This window comes from Monopterus albus, unplaced genomic scaffold, assembly GCF_001952655.1.
Source record: "Monopterus albus unplaced genomic scaffold, M_albus_1.0 scaffold27.1, whole genome shotgun sequence".
Classification (NCBI taxonomy): Eukaryota; Metazoa; Chordata; class Actinopteri; order Synbranchiformes; family Synbranchidae; genus Monopterus; species Monopterus albus.
Window position 1 is genome coordinate 1,288,864 of NW_018127907.1, and position 16,522 is coordinate 1,305,385.

Sequence of the window (16,522 nt, forward strand, 5' to 3'; positions counted from 1 at the left end):
TGTTTTTTTTTTTTTTTTTTTAAGCAGCTTACATTTGCAGATATTGTTAAGACTGTTCTGCTCTAGTGATCCACAACAATCAGTGAGCTGTCGTCATACTGACAGGTGCTTTACTTCTGTGTGTGTGAAATTTTTTTTTTGTGTTTGTTTCTTTTCTCCACACTGCCTGTAACCAAATATGACTCCTTGTATTGTGAAGAACAGCAACTTGATGCTAATAATAACATAATGGAAACAAAGGTAACACTATGGGTTTGGTATTGGTACAGTCAGAAATTAAAAAAAAAAAAGTAAGTCCGTTCTTTGCTTCTTAGGAGCAACAGTCATGCTTATACAATGAAAATGTAATCTTGATGATGTGAAGGTTTTGTGTTGTGTTGGATACGATGTGATGCTTCCTCATCTGTGGTGACACTGGTAGAGTTGATACATTTGGGAGATTTTGAAACTGGGTTATACAGAAAGATGCAATCAGCTGATCATACAATGTTGCCATGTGAGAGATGTGCTACACTTACTTTACTATATATTGGTTGTTCAAGGGTATATTTTATCCTGTTTTTGTTGAGTTTTGTCTTCCAGAAAAGGCTCTGTCATTATGGACCACATATCCTTTGAATTCAAATCAAAAATGTGTGTGATTGATCAGTCCGTCCAACTGGAACCCTTTACAAAACCTGTAGTGTTTCATACCAGGGACTGATGTCGTAACAGTAGGCATGTAACTCGTCAGCCCGTGTAGTTACCAATAGCTTGTTTGTCTTTGTTCATAGCTATGTCACAAACTGCAGGTAGCATGTAGGTAACATGCCTAGCGGGTAAGATCCAATGCATGGCACAATCAGTTGTTGCCAAAAGCTACACATGTATTGACTGGCAAATTCCAGTACATACTGGTAGTGTACAACCTACTGTACTCAGGGACAGTGAAGGGGTGTGTTGATGCTTATCATATCTGCAACACCTGGGGAGTGTTGTTCATTTGTTACTAAACAGATCCTAAATCAAATGAGATTTTCTAATGCCAGCTAAGGGTATCTGGATATTTCAGTTCTTCAGACCCTGTGTGTGTTGTGGATTAGAAAAGATGGATTCAATCATCCAGTATAAGTGAGTGCTCTGGTGGTCAGTGACTATAGACTGTATACACGCACGACCGCTTTATTAGGTACACCTGTACAGATGTATGCAATTCAATGCAACACTTCCATGTTAACATCTGTGTGGAAGCTCAAATGTTTCAGTTTTCAGTGACATTGTCATAAATGTATACATTTCAATTATATCTTGATTATTGAGGTAATACTTAAAAGTGGTGTTGTACTGGACTACATTACATTCAGAGGTGTTTTTAACATTCTGACCCCCTCATGTATGTAACTCGGGAGGATAAAAAAATAGAGCCACCTCTAAATATAATGTAGTCCAGTACAAAACCACCTTGAACTATGATCTCAATAATAAACATTTAATGAACTGAAATAGTTTGAGTTTCATAAACACAGGTGTTAAGACAAAAGTGTTGCTTTGAATTGCATACAACTGTACAGGTGTACCTAATAAAGTGGTTGGTGAGTGTATATGGACAACTGAAAGCATGATCAGCTGGTTTCTGATTGCTTAGACACTGTCAGACATCAGACAGTGTAGAGTCAGACAGCCCAGTCTGTCACCACAGCAGAGAGTCTTTCTGTGGTTGGAGGGCGATGAGGAATTCAAAGATTTTATTTGCACATAATTGCAAAAGCAGTTTTGCAATTACCCACCTCGACAGTGACACCCTCCAATACATGGATGTACATTAAGGTTTCAACTGTTATGAACTCCACATACATAGATATACATGTGAGAAAAGATTCCGGATTGGAACCGGATTGTTTACATTGAATAAACCTGAGCACTAACCTGCTCCTGAGCAGGCTTGAGATTATGGATATGTTGGTATGATGAGTCTGAGCCTTTCCAACAGATTCGGGATAATGTGAAATTGTCAACAAAATTATCCGGCTAACTTGGTAATCCACGTAAGAACACCACCCCTCTGGTTTCCAAAAGGGACCAACAGCCACACCATTATCTCATGCATACAGGTAGATCATGGATTGTCAGGGCAGCTCATGCTGAACTTAAGTAAAAAATATTTGAATCATTTTTATGTATGTGGTACATAAACATGTCTGATTTTTCATTCTGCTTTAATTTCTTCCATGGGTACAAAGTGGTTTTATGACTAATTGTGTTCCTTGTTTAATCATTTAAGCTAAGTTTAACTAAAAAGAACATTCATACCATCATATACAATAAATTCTAAATTTTAACAAACTTAAACATTTGTCAAATTTGTACAGTAAGTAAAAAGTACTTTGTTAGTTGTAGGTACTAATACTCCATGAAACTGTTCACATTACATTTGAACAACAGATTTTAGAAATGTTTCACCATATGCTTTGCTGAGCATTGTAGCTTGAAATCAGTCTTGATTGAAGCTGGATATTAAAAAATGTGCTGCATGTGAGCAATCGAAGTGCACTTGCAACCTGTAGACTGTGTGTGCGTGTCCATCTATATGGATTAGGTTATTCTATTCTACAAGTATAGATCAGAGGAATTTGTAATTTCAGAGCTTTAAAAAAAAAAACACTCCCAAAAATCTGGGAAATTGGAATTTCAATAAAATAACCAGTTCTTAATTGCCATCTTCACCTTTGCTTATGTGATATAAATTTAAATGGTGTTGCCTTGAACATTTGTACACTACTGTCGTGTGTGTGTGTGTGTGGTGGGGTCGTCGTCACATTTTGACAGTTAAAGAATCAGCAGCGGCAGTGTTGCTCTGTACATGTTGCTTCCTGTCATCAAACAAACCACTCCACTGTGAACTACAACGAAATGTTTCTTGTAACACATAATTACTGTGGTCGACTTCTCACTGTGACACTGTGTCATCAGACCTCAACAGGAGACTTGATCTTGGACAGGCTGAAAAAGTGCCAAATCAAAATTCAATTGTTTTTAACGTATATTTTAGTTTAGTTTTTTACACCCCTCATTTAACAATCTCCTCTTCAACAGTAACTTTGATATTATTCACATGAAGAGAAATTTACAAATGTAAATGTGGGCAGCGTGCTCTTATATAACCCTTTACCATTTACAATTTAAAAAGAAGTGTTACCAAGAATATTTGTCCTGAGTTGCACTTTATGTAAGAGCCTGTTACTCAACTGAACAAATAAACATGCACACTTGATGTGGCATTATTTATTCTAACACTTCTGAAGCACACATTATGTTCTTAGTGTTTCGTAACTGATTTCTCTGCTTTTTGTTTCAGTGTTTCACTGGCAAGCCACAATAATGGGACCTGTAAGTATTCACTGATGCTGCTTTTCATCTTTGCACATGCAAATGTTCTGTCATTACTTTTAAGACTGAATTGTGCTCCTCAAACGGTGCTTAACGGATACAGTGTCTGATAGGGTGTCTGTAAACTGGAGCTACTGCTTAATTTGTATAGTCTATGAAGGCCAATATGTTTTTGGTTCGGTGCTGTTTGCTTTCTCTTTGTCAAAACTGGACTTCAGTCACTAAAGTGTTGAATGGGTTTCTGTCTCTGTGCATTAGAATGACAGTCCTTACCAGAGCGGGGTTTTCTTCTTGACCATACACTTCCCCACAGACTACCCCTTCAAACCGCCAAAGGTATGCAGGACACAGAAACACACAAACATCCAAAAAAAACTAGGAAACATGAAGTAAGGGAGGCGCATCGAGTGCTTCTTGCCTGCTATAACATGCCACGGCTTTACATTATTCCATTTCCTGTTGCTTCTCTCATCTATCCCCTTTGTCTCACCCCCCTCCCCCTTCATTTCTTTTCTTTTCAGGTTGCATTTACCACAAGAATCTACCACCCAAATATCAACAGCAACGGCAGCATTTGTCTTGACATTCTGCGATCACAGTGGTCTCCGGCTCTCACCATTTCCAAAGGTAGGTCACCTCCACTCTGTGCACGACAACACATGCTGGTGCCATTACATGTTGTTTTCCTTTTATATGAAAATGTTAAATACACATATTAGATTTCAGTACTTCTTTGACAGGAGTTCTTGTACTGAGCTGGAGTACTGTCTCTGTAGATGTCAGGTGTCGCTCTTCTCATCCAGAGCTGGTTCACTACCGCACACTCTTATAATCAGACTGTCGCACACAACAGTTTTCGTTTTTTAATCCCAGTTACATGTGTTATCAACAGTGACACATACTCTTCCTGCCTTCCATGCCAGGGCCTTCTGAATGAACATGACAGAAATTCTGATCAGGTCTGAATTTGTGTGAATCCTAACTCGTGTCCTTTCCAGTCCTCCTGTCCATCTGCTCTCTGCTGTGCGACCCAAACCCGGATGATCCCTTAGTACCCGAGATCGCCCGCATCTACAAGATGGACAGGGAAAAGTAAGTCATTTATTTAATGTATGGTGCATCAGAGTGCAGAGTGGCTGTTTTAAAAAGGAGGGAGCGTCGCCCCATTGTGCACTCCAATTTCATTCTGGTACCACTCACACTATGAGCCTGAAGCACGCCCAAGCGTGACCTAGAATGCATTTGTCTTGCACAGTCATCCAACACTTTTCAGTAAAAAATTGGCCATTGCAATCTCAATAATGGAGTTCCTAAAGTACTTTAAAAAGGAAACTGAATGGTCACACAGTTGCACTGTATATTTTTATTTAATTAGGTCCATTGATTTGAAACAAGTATACCATGAAGAATGGGTTCAAGTTGAACCTGGAAGGATACAATGCTGCTCAGAGGGAACCCAGAGGGGTAGGAGGAGGTTAGGGAGGACATACAAAGGATCAGGGAACATTTCATAGAGGGATGTTCAAACCTTTGCATGAATTTCATTATTTTACTATAACTTTCTTCTTATACACTCCCTGACCATTTTTTGTTATTTCTGTAGATGAAGGAACATTTGCACTAGCTGAATGTACATTAAATATTATGTTGATTTGAAAAAATGTCTTTGTTTTACTCTTTTTGCTATTTCAGAGTAAGAGGATATAGATGTTTGCACCCAATTGTAAGTGATGGACAAGCTGTCCTGGCTACATGGGCATAAAGGACAGTCTAAATGATGTGTATTGGCTTTGAAAATATGCCCATCACTGAAGGCTCAGCATGCAAAAGAAGCAGATTCTTAGCAGTCAGCTGGTGTTGTCCTTGCAGTTCCATACAGTATCCATTATCTGTCTACTTTGGTGACAAGTTGCAGTCCACACTGGCCAATTAGAATTTCCTGTCATCCATGTCCTTTATATGCTGACAGAAATCTAATGATCACAAAACATGTATGGTATGTCTTTTCTTGCTAATACAGAGTCTTTACATTTTTATAACATTGAGTTAAGTGCAAGTTTTTACAATAGTCCTCCTCTTCATTATTCTGTTTTTTTTCTTTGTTTCTGCTCCCATGACATGATGGAGAAATGAGTGAAATACAAACTACTTTGAGATGCTTTGCTTGTTTCTGAAAGCACTGCACAACAAGCATTACAAACACAATCAGTAGAGTGGGAATGGCTGTCGTTGAGGTTTTGCTGTGTCTCTGCTAGAACAGCACAGCTCTTCCTGTTACTGACTGGCCGACAGCAGTGATTCCTGGCAGTTGCAAGAGTAAATAGAAACTGACCTGCTGGATTTGGTGCAAAATGGCAGAACTGTCTGTGTGTATGAGAGAGTGACCTGCTGTTGTCAGGTTGCAGCTGACTTTGTTATACATGTAAAAGTGATGGTGACAAATTTTATTTTGTAGAATGTCACACAATGCTGCTATGTCGCTGTGTATGAGGCTAAAAGTAACAGTTCCCTGTCTGTCTTTCTTTGTTTGTTCCCAGGTACAACAAAATAGCTCGGGAATGGACACAAAAGTATGCAATGTAGTGTTGGAGTAAAATCATGGCCAACCACCTCTATGATGTAAGGTTAGGGGGATTTCAGATGTAAAGAGAAAACAAAAAAACATACAAACAAAAGAAATGTTTAAAACAAGATCTCATTGGTTTCCATTGGAGTGCTTTTGTTGAGCCATGCCTCCCCTTCACCAGAGTCCCTGTAAATCTCCCTTTGTCCCATATTCTCTCTCTCTCTCTCTCTCTCTCTCTCACCCCTCTTCCCTCACACCTCTCAGCTCACCTGCCCACCCACCAGTGTACATATTGTCAGCTTGCAGTGCTAAGACCCATCTAACCTCCAACCCCCATCTCCTGACTTCTGTAGTCCATTATGTACTGTCACCATGCAGGTTGGGCTGTCATGCCCCCCAACTCCTCCTCTTTTGTACACACCTGCTTAGCCACCTTCCCTAGACGTTAATCACTAACAGCATTCCTTTGAGCATCATGTAAAAGTTGGAGGGGACTTTTTTCCTTTATGTCCTGTTTTGTTTTTGGGGGGGGAGGGGGACAATAAAATGGAGGAATTTTTACACTCTGTACTCTTTCTTGTTTTGTTGTCTTTATAAGTCCCATGTTTATAGGTGACAATTCAGGAAAGCAGTTTTCACACGTGAGTCAAAGGGCACTCTGTATTTTATACAATAAATACTTAAAAGAAATCCTTGCAGGCCATGGAAAATGGAAACATTGTACATGGCCTATCTTGGTCTTCTGTTGGATTATATGAAAGGACTTGAATTTACCCCCACACCTCCTGCTCCTCACTTCCTTCTCCCTAACCACCTTATCCCATTTGACCCCTTTGTACACACGCACAGCTGTAACCCCATGTCATCCCCACCACTACCACCGCCAATTCTTTATTCACAGAATGGAGGTTCTGGACCAGGTATTTAAGCAATTTATTTTTCTTAGTTTAACCTGTGTTTTTATTCCCCACCCCATAACTCTTTAGATAGCCCCTTTTCTTTTTTTTTTTTTTCTTTTTTTTTTTTTCTTTTTTGCTATTGTTAAATTAGAAGCTAACATCTTAAATGACTATGGAACTGGCTTGGGCTCTGGGTGCGAGGAGAACCCACTCTTCTTGCACAAAACCTCTGTATATTGAATTACCTGAGAGGCTCGTTGAGCTTTGTGTGTTGATTAAACTGTGTAATAAAAACCCATGGCTCCTGTGTTGACTCATTCTCAAGCCCCTTTTGAAGAAGAGACTTTAGCAGCCAAGTCACATTCCCAGTTCTACAGAAACTTGACAGATTGACTAACACCTGCTATCACCACAAGGTAGCACTGTTATTTGCTTTTTAAATTGCCACTGATACATTCTTTGCAGATTCTGGGAACTAAATGATTAAACGTCACAGAAATATGAAGGTTCACACTGAACATGTGCTTTATTGTCCGAGTAGGAAACTAGTATGGTTTTTAAAGAAATCATTGACAGAATTGATTGTTGCACTGTTATAAGCCTTATTTTCTGTCATTGCCCTTAAAATTCTACCTTATTTTTGCTGGTAGTTTTGTCTCCCTCCAGTGATGCTTTCATGTAATGTCCACTTATGACGAGTCTGTTAATATATTTTAGAAAATAGTTTATAAAGGGGATCGCCGAGTTTTTGTTAGAACGAGTTCATTAAGTTGAATCCAGAAAGGTTTTGTTTGTTTGTTTGTTTGTTTTTTTTTGGCCAATTATCGCATTTAGTTGGTCCGAGAGAAACCACCTAGAAGGGGATACGACTCGTCCCCAAAGCCATCGAGATGATTCTCTGCTGGAAACCGCAGTGCACCAGTGAGCAACACGGGATGTAACGCGTTACCAAGTACCGAAAAGGTGCATATGTCTGTATTTGAAGCACTGGTTATTCATGTCACCATAAACCTTGGTCACATGGAACATGTTGGCATGTCTCTAATACATCTTGACTTAAAGCCTGCTTCCTAGATACTAACTGAGGAAACTCCGCCGAGGGAGACCGTGATATGCTAGTAAGTGTACCTCGACCAGGCTGTAACGTTACCAACTCTCCGTAGCTAAATCCTTCACTAAGTGCTTGTAACTACTAAGTTGGCTAGTTTTAAACAATGTGTTTAGTCCATTTATTTTCCCGGGGTCAATCAAAAGAAAATACTTGCTGTCAAGTGAACACGAGATCATAAAAGCAGGAAAGCGAAGCCGGAAGTACACTGGATATTTCGGATGAAATCCTCTTGCTTCGGTAAACTCTCTCTCCCTCAATTCTCATTGGTTGCTGTACAGTGACGCAGCAGACCGATTGGGGCGCTGCTGGGGCGGACAGAGTTCAGATAACACTCCGTGGTTGACCTTGTTAGACGGTTATTGATAATTAACCTCGTGTTAGGAAACTTGACTACCCCGGGTTTACCTGCTATGTCACACTTGTCGGTGCCTCCGATGTCCGCATCACCCAGCTCGGGATGCAGGTTATCAAAAGGTAAAGTATCAAAGCTAGCTAAGCCAATCCAATGGTATGCTAGCTGGCATTAGAAGAGTGGTTGCGATTCTGTCCTGAAGCTATCCAAGCTAACTCACGTTACAGAATGTATTTTAAGATATAGATTGGTTGTGTAAATTTAATGCGCATACCTTGAGAATTTAATTTGATTTGATTTACTTGATTATACGATGCAATGTCAGCAACCGCCCCGTAGCCGGCTATTTAGCCAAGCAGGATACAGCCACAGGTTGTTTCCAACTTGAGGCGGCCGCACAGATACACTAGAGTAGCTTTCCCCCACCAGCTCGGCCATAATTGGAGGCCATCCCACCACCTATGGCAAGAGTGGCTTTATGTATCATGCCTTCTAGTCGCTCCAGCGAAGCAGCTAATCGCTGAACTTGTTGATCCAGATTGAGTGCAGGGCCCCTGTTGCTCCGGTTTAAAGACTAACTACATTATGTGATGCTCACTGAAACCGGATTATCCTTTTAATTGCCTCGCAAAAACTGGCACTTTACCAGCTCCTGCTAGAAACGTAAAACCACTTCACATACCTGTCAAGCTGTCAGCTTATTGTTTTACCTGTTGGGCACGCCGTGTTCGGTAAAAGTCCTCCCTCACCAGCAGGTGTAACATGTTGAAACTGTAGGAAGAGATTTGGTTTTGGGTCCAGGACGATGATAGGCGGTTGGTATCATTAACTTTGGCAAGTCACTCAGAGCAGCCAGTATGCTAGGAGCTCCTACACTGTACAGTGAGGTCCAATAAAACAGGCACATGACTCTGTGTACTCTACTGTAGGTAGGCTATATGACACTGTGTCAGAGAGGTGGTGTTTCAACTATGGGCATTTTGGAGAGCACATGAAGTGGTTGAGTTATATTTTATTGCTGTACATTTGGAGGCATTTGTCATAGTCTAGCAGTAAAGACTGGTTTTAGTGTATTTACCAAGCATCTGTGACATGTGTTCTTTAATGTAAAATGTCATTTGTGTATTTGTCTGCTCACCATGTCTGTGTCACTCTCCAGATCATTTGATAGTTGCAGTGCCGGTGGCAGTCGTCGCAGCTGTCGGGGGGTTCCTAGTCAGTCAATACCTGAACAGGCGGAGCTGTAAAAAGGGCCAGGTGAACGCATCCGTGTGCAAAGACAGTCCCAAAGTGGTCCACAGCTTCGACATGGAGGACATCGGTACCAAGGCTGTGTACTGCCGCTGCTGGAAGTCAAAGAAGGTCAGGCCTCAGTAGCTAGTTCAGAGCCACTGATAATGGCAGTTTAGTGTTTGTGACTACTACTGAGCTTTCTAAAGTAGCAAATCAACTTATAATGGGTCCAAAATGCACTTAGCTCTCTGCAATTTAAGGCCTTACCTGCTGGTGGGGTTAGACTTTCAAACATGCTGCACCTCTGGCCACAACCCAGTCAGTGTTGTCACAGCCATGCGCTTATCCGTTGGCTGCACATATAAATGACATCCTGATCAGTATGTGGTCAGAAATGCAACGTGCATTGAAACGTTCTCTCCATAGAGCTATGCTAAACTTTGAACAGCAGGGTGCCGCAAGAGCAGCCTGAGCACTTGGTGACACTGACCAGTGAGAATCTGAGTGTAACTGCAGCAATCACTCTGTGTAGAGGTCGCATTTCAAAACGGTGGCCCTCGTACTGAAATGGGCCTGAGTGATACAACGGGGAGAGAACTCTTTTGCATGAAATAAGTTCACAGTGGACCCAGAATAAGGAGGAGGAAAATCAAACGTATGCCTTTTGTAGAGATAGATTTTGTTTTGATTATTTACACTGGAGTTTAAATGAGTCAAGTAGAGCTACTTTATTTCATATAAAACAGTTTATGTTGTGGCTAACAGCTAACATGTTCACTCAAAAGACACTGCACTGTTTCTGTGTCATGCCTCTTGTGCAGTGTAACATTTTATATCATAGTACAAATGGCTGTAACTTGGTGAGAGCTGGCCTTTCTTCTAAACTTGTGCTTTCTCCTCGCAGTTCCCTCTTTGCGACGGAGCCCACACCAAACACAACGAGGAAACTGGGGACAATGTGGGGCCACTCATCATCAAGAAGAAGAATGCTTAAAACAACCAATCAGAGAACTCCACCCTCCCTTGACTTCTCACTCACCTGCCCCGAGGTTGTCCAATTGTTTCCCGTCATCATTGAGTGTCACACTGACGGTTGTATTGTGAGACCAAGCAGTGGATGTTCTTCATAACCTAACGTAGAAACTTAGGAAGTGCTGAACATATGAATTTTGATCTCAGTTATTCCACACTGCTCCTGTGTTACCCAACATGACATTGAAATCCAAAGGTCATTTGGGGAGAGATAAGGATGGGACTTTGGCAGTCAACAGAGTCAGACATGGTAGTTGCGTTTGCTTTGTGTAACGCAGGTCAAGTCATTCAGAAGTCTCACTGGACCTGCTAGCATTATACCTCCATGCCTGCTGTCACCCATGTCCCCTTCTTTGTTGACTCCTGTAGGTGTGGAGCAGGTGGTTGAAACCTGATGAACCGGCCTTAAAATTTAAACCTACAGCCCAGAGTGTGAACACATACCACTCCTTATGAATAATACATGTTATGGTTTTTGCTCAAGAGCTGCTTGGTAAGAGGATATAAGGTGTTTGTTTGTCTGAAAAGAAATATTGATTTCTAACCCTGACAATTGTTGAAATAGGTGTCTGCTGCTTGTAGCCAGTTACTGTCTGCTTTCTGAGGAAACTTGTAATTGTTGAAAGGGGAAAAAGTGCTTCTTCACCAGATGTGTTCTTCTCTGGCTACAGTGTGTCCTTATGGTTCATTGTTCTGTATGTTGTGAATAAAACCTGTTGAATGATCTGTTTTGTAAGCCTCACTTATTTATGTTTTGGGGCAGCCTCTCTTGCTGCAGGGCCCGGGGCCAAACCCGTCACAAGTTGGTTGTCGACCACAGGGTGTAATGCACTTCATATAATCGCGCCACCTCTTAGCAGAGAGGCAGAGCAGTGTGTCTAGGGGTTAACAGACAGGGATAAGGAATAAACAGCCGTGTGTGGTGTCGGCCATGGGATCCCGATTGTCCAGTGTGTTTGTGGAGGTGGGGGGTGGCACTGTGCTGCAGTGTCCACCAGCACTAGTGGCCATTTTAAGTTGTGTCACTATTTGTGGTGACCACTAGAAGACGCTGTGTTTACACGAACAGTCCAGGCCACAACTGTGTACGCGTGCACGGCGGGCCCCTGCTCTGTAGTGACACGTACACGCGCGCACACGCACGAGGACTCTGGCTGCGTGCCAGATAGAACGGAGGCCTCTCATAAGAGGCGGAGTGGACTCGATCGGTGTGAGGAGCCACCTTCAGCAGACAGTGTGTGCACGTCAGCTGAGCACACTAATGTTTATACACTTTAAATACACTTTTAGTAGGCTGGTGATGACAACCGGGCTAACTCCCCTGACTACTGACAGGCTAAAAATCATAGCTGGGCGAGTGAATAGGCTAAAAGAAAATCATTCAGTGAATTGGTAAAATAAAATTAATAATTAAATATTTTATTTTGTAGTTATTTGTTCAAATGTCGTTCTTATCGTATATCTATAGGCCCGTCATAACGATTTTATGTATGAATAGCTACAGGTGTAATGGAGCTCAGGGTCTGGTGAGGATAAAAGGTTTGCCTTTCACCTACCATCATTCAGTTTTATGGTTAATTTGCTGGTGTTGTGATCATTTACTGTACATTTCTTGAATCCCATGTTACAAAATTGCTAGAAGTAGCGCATGACAATGAATCTTTTATTTCAGTTCATATTCAGTTCCCCTTTTAACGCAGCCTGCCTTCTGCCCCATCGTCACTTCATTGCTACTGTACACAGACTAGCTTTGCAGAGGTGTTTCTTAATGAAGTTAATTAGCCTTTAAATTACAGCGGTTCAATCCTGCTCTACACAGCGTGGTCCCGCTTTTTTTCAGCAAATTGACCAAATTTACAAAACTGCTTTCACTACTAGTAGTTGGGAAAGGCCTTAAACGCAGTTTATTTCATATATATATTGTATATATATATATATATGTGTGTGTGTGTGTGTGTGTGTGTAGTGTTCATAGTGTTGCTGAAAAAAACAAGTGAGGTTTCAATATGATGTTTATTATAAAATCTTTAAAGAAGATTCTTTAAACTAAATCTTTCTTTCACTTGATGTGCATGTTCATTTCCGCCCCGAGTGTGGATGAGTGATGGATATTAGGTGGGCACCAAACAGCGCTGGCACCATCAGCTGTCCATGCATGAGGAGCGGTTCCTGTGGACCTTATGGGGTCGCTTTGACCACGGTCTCGGCTGCAGAGTCCACTTCGTATTTTGAGCGACGCCCCCAAATTCCGTGCAGAGTGTTCGCAGACCCTCCGGGACGGAGAGGTGGAGGAGGAATCGGCAGCTCCGCCGTCCGTAGCGTACACTACAATCACCACGCCATTAGTTCATGGTTCTATCATATCTTTGACAGGAGAGTTTCGACCGTATTTAGAAGGTAAGGTGACCCGTTTTGCCCGTACTTCCTGTTGATTTTCGCTGTTTTTGTTTTGTCGCCGTTTCCTGTGCGCAGCGCCGTGTCGCAGCGACCGCTCGGACTATGGTCAGCTCGCCGTGGCGTCGGTCGAGCACCGTCTTCTTAGGTAACCTTAACTACGGTGAAATGATCGATCGGGTTCTATGATCGATCCTTCATAGGGTTTACACCCTTGAGCTGTAACAGCGTATATGTCCCGTGATTATTCTCTGGAGTATGTCTTTTTTTTTTTTTTTTTTTTTTTTTTTTTTTATTAATGTGGACATGGAATATAGCCCGGTCTGGTTTTTTTATCCACAGCAACCGCATCGTTGCGCACCTCGCTCCTCGTCGCCTATACCAGACAAAAGACAGCCTGTGTTTATTTCGGTTCACTATTAAGTGTTCCTCTGTTGAGCTAAAGCTTTGGCTGGCACACATAACAGCAGTCGTCAAAATGTATTTGAAAAGCGCGCTCCACATTTGACCTGCGCATATGCGCATATCTTTGCATATTGTTGTCGCTCTGTTATTGATTGCATTGATATACCGTGAAGTTCTTAAAGGGATACTGCCTCTTATATGCGGAAATCACTGGCCAGGCAAGCACTCGGTCTGATACATGGGCCTGTTCATCTCTATTCAAGCAGTGTTATTTGTTAATCCATATGCATTTATGTTATATTGTCTTTAAGCACAGGCTGTCTACACTGATTCTCTGACACTGTGTATAGTGGCTCTTCCAGTTTCACCTCCTCTGTTTGCTCTTGTTCTGTATTTGTCTCTCCAACATTTCTATTCTTAACCTTCCTCTCCTTCATTCCCTATTCATTTCTAGCACTCCAGGACTCTGAGGCTGCTGCAGAGAATGGGAATAGGGACACAGGCCAAGGCTTGCCATTTTGGCTGAAGTAACAGCAGGACGGTTGTCAACACAGCATCGGCTTCAGTCCCCTTCTCCCTCACCTCTCCTCCCACACACATACACACACACAAAGACAGACACCCCCCACACACAGCCACTGCTATGTCCACCGCCGTAGACATCGCTGGCCCTTCCTCCCCAGATCAAGCCCACAGCAGCAGTAAAATCCCCAATGAGCCACTGAGACCCAGCCTTAAGCGCTCCAACCACCCCTACAGCCTCTCCCATTACATCTCCACCCCTTCCCCAGCTGTGGATGTGAAAGCCCTGATTCAGCCCTCCCCTGCCCAGCCGCGGGCTGCCCAATCTGGGCACACTAAGCCTCGCCGGGCACCCTCCTGGCCCGACATGTGGGAGTCGCCCAGCGGGCTGCACCTGGCTCATGCCGCAGAACTGCTGATGCGCGCAGGGCTTCTGGCTCTGACCCCCGCCACCACAGAGCAGGCCAGCCTGGGAGCACAGAGCAGCCAGCCGGCTAAAAGAGAAGCAGCAGAGGCAAAGGGTGTGAAGGGGGATGGGGAGGGAGGAGGATCAGGGCCTGAGGAAGAGGAAGAGGACTCCTCAGGATGCAGGACTGATTTCCAACCCTTCCTGGGTGCCTGGTTTCCCTTCAGCCCTGCATTGTTCCCGCTGACAGGCTTCCAGATGGGGGGCAGCCACTGGAGGAGCGCTGCCATCGGAGCTGAGGGCATCGAGGGGCTGGTGGCCGAGGGCTACTCTCCTGGCTCTCTGGGCGGGGGTGGCGGAGGGCGCAGGAAGAGGAAGAGGTGTGGGGAGTGCGTACCCTGCCGGCGTCAGACAAACTGCGAACAGTGCAGCAGCTGCCGCAATCGCAAGAGGGGACACCAGATCTGTAAATACAGGAAGTGTGAGGAGCTGAAGAGGAAGCCAGGAGGCCCTGGGTTTGACAGCAGAGTGTCTGGGTTTGATCTAAGGGGCTCCGACTTCACTTTGGGTCTGGCACAGGAGAGAAGCAATGGAGCTTTGGATGGATAGTAATGCTTGTGGGGGCAGCATTTGTCAGAGGATCATGGCTGGATGATTGTTGAAGAACTACAGTTGAATAAAAACACAGGGGACACCATGATAACATGCTCGGACTGTGGTTCAGAGATCTTCAGATCTTGTGTTTAGTGAGGGGCTTCAGCTCCGTTTAAGAATGTCCACACTCGTTCCCATCCTTTCTTTTGACAATCAGTGAAATGGAGAGGAGAGAAAGAAGGATACCAATGTGTGTCAATATTCAGATGATGACAAAAATGCTGTAAATAGACTGTAAATATCTGGAAAACGTTATGTCTTTTTTTACATCCCTTTCCATTTTGGATGTATTGTGTTCGACATAAAAAAAGAAGCCAAATGTTTTGTTTCTCTTGGGGAGTTTTGATCCTGTTCTGACGTCACTGCATCAGTAAGAAATGAATGAGTTCAGCCTAGGCTAAATTATTTCATGTGCAGCTTGTACTGTATAGCTCTGTTTGCCCTTTTGAAATAAAAGAAATTGGCCATGTGTACTTGTCTACAGGCTGGGTTTATACTGTGCCACTGTATATGCGTGTTTCTTTTTAATTGGATGTATGTGTCTGTTTGCGATAGTGTTTCTGCTTGTACGCGTGCACACGTGTGTTCCTGCATGTGAGAGGTTGTGTGGCTTATGAATCACCTAATGGTGTGGCTGAGAGCCTTATCGCAACCCCACAGACACACACACAAACACACCTACATGCTGCCTTGGCAAGTCCAGTGCATGCGCTGGAACACACCTACCCGACATGCACACATAATCACAAACACTCTCTCCTCTATTCACACAGTGACGCAATTTCCCTCTTTATTCAAGTATAGATCATATACAAGCACACACACATTAGAAGCTGAATAAACAGCCAGCTGGACCGAGGCTACAGGGTGGGTTTTTGCTTGTTGCCGTAACGATGGCTGATGTGATAAGACCTTCTTCCTCGGCGCCACACTCCAGGGGACCGCAGGGAAGACGTAACCATGGCAACGGCCGGCCCGAGGTGTCACGCTATAATTGGGCCACGGCTGCACTTCCTGTGCGCCTTCAGTCAGGGGGATCGCAGAGGGACTGTGTGTGTGTGTGTGTCTCTGTGTCTGTGTGCGTGCATCTGTGGGGGTGGGGGGGGTTGTGTGTGTGTGTGTGTGTGTGCATGTTTGTTAGGCAAGGAAAGAGAGAAAGCACAGCCCGCCAGCCAACGCAGGACACTGCCAACTAGCAGAGAAAAGCAGTGAGCTCCAGCATCATGCTATTACAATGCTCTCACTGAATGAGAAGCACACACTCTTTTAATAAAAGTCCACAGTCTAGTGTTTCTTCATCTCTCAGACAAAGGGGGAATTTCAAATCCTTGGATCTGCTGCACCCCCTCCATACACACCCCACACCCCTTCAGTGCCTTTCTAGTGATTTGGAGCTTAATCCCCCCCTCCCTGTTCTCGTCACACACACGCACACAGACCGGAAATCTGTGTCACCCGCTGCCCAGCAGGTCCAGTGACTCCCTCAACGCCTGCAGTCTGGCTCCACTGGCCTGCAAGATGGCAGGAGAGAAGAGGGGGTGGTATTGGAGGGAGGACAGAGAAGAGGAGGAGGGGGAGGGTT

At 43.5% G+C, this 16,522-nt stretch overlaps 3 protein-coding genes across 6 annotated transcripts in view; all 3 read left to right on the forward strand.

Moving 5' to 3' along the window:
* ube2d2 (ubiquitin-conjugating enzyme E2D 2 (UBC4/5 homolog, yeast)) overlaps nt 1-7,096 on the forward strand; it is a 14,323-nt gene extending 7,227 nt beyond the window's left edge. For 2 of the 3 annotated variants that reach the window (XM_020595444.1, XM_020595443.1), the window contains exons 3-7: nt 3,335-3,366; nt 3,625-3,702; nt 3,888-3,993; nt 4,365-4,458; nt 5,904-7,096. In XM_020595444.1, the coding sequence (XP_020451100.1) occupies nt 3,335-3,366; nt 3,625-3,702; nt 3,888-3,993; nt 4,365-4,458; nt 5,904-5,949 (356 nt within the window). In that variant the 3' untranslated portion in view covers nt 5,950-7,096. The remainder of the gene's footprint in view (nt 1-3,334; nt 3,367-3,624; nt 3,703-3,887; nt 3,994-4,364; nt 4,459-5,903) is intronic. The other variant, XM_020595442.1, reaches the window with a different exon arrangement.
* A 1,120-nt stretch (nt 7,097-8,216) lies between these two features.
* zgc:110843 (CDGSH iron-sulfur domain-containing protein 1) lies at nt 8,217-11,285 on the forward strand. Its single transcript, XM_020595445.1, has 3 exons — nt 8,217-8,416; nt 9,454-9,656; nt 10,432-11,285. The coding sequence occupies exons 1-3, from the start codon at nt 8,353-8,355 to the stop codon at nt 10,519-10,521; spliced, it is 357 nt and encodes a 118-aa protein (XP_020451101.1). The 5' UTR covers nt 8,217-8,352; the 3' UTR covers nt 10,522-11,285.
* A 1,403-nt stretch (nt 11,286-12,688) lies between these two features.
* Nucleotides 12,689-15,411, forward strand: cxxc5b (CXXC finger protein 5b). Of its 2 annotated transcripts, none has more exons than XM_020595480.1 (2): nt 12,689-12,956; nt 13,813-15,411. In XM_020595480.1, exon 2 carries the CDS (start codon nt 14,002-14,004, stop codon nt 14,893-14,895), a length of 894 nt encoding a protein of 297 aa, XP_020451136.1. In that variant the 5' UTR covers nt 12,689-12,956; nt 13,813-14,001; the 3' UTR covers nt 14,896-15,411. The 2 variants fall into 2 exon arrangements, with proteins under 2 accessions (XP_020451136.1, XP_020451137.1); XM_020595481.1 differs by lacking the exon at nt 12,689-12,956 and adding an exon at nt 12,993-13,101.
* Nucleotides 15,412-16,522: the final 1,111 nt, after the last annotated feature.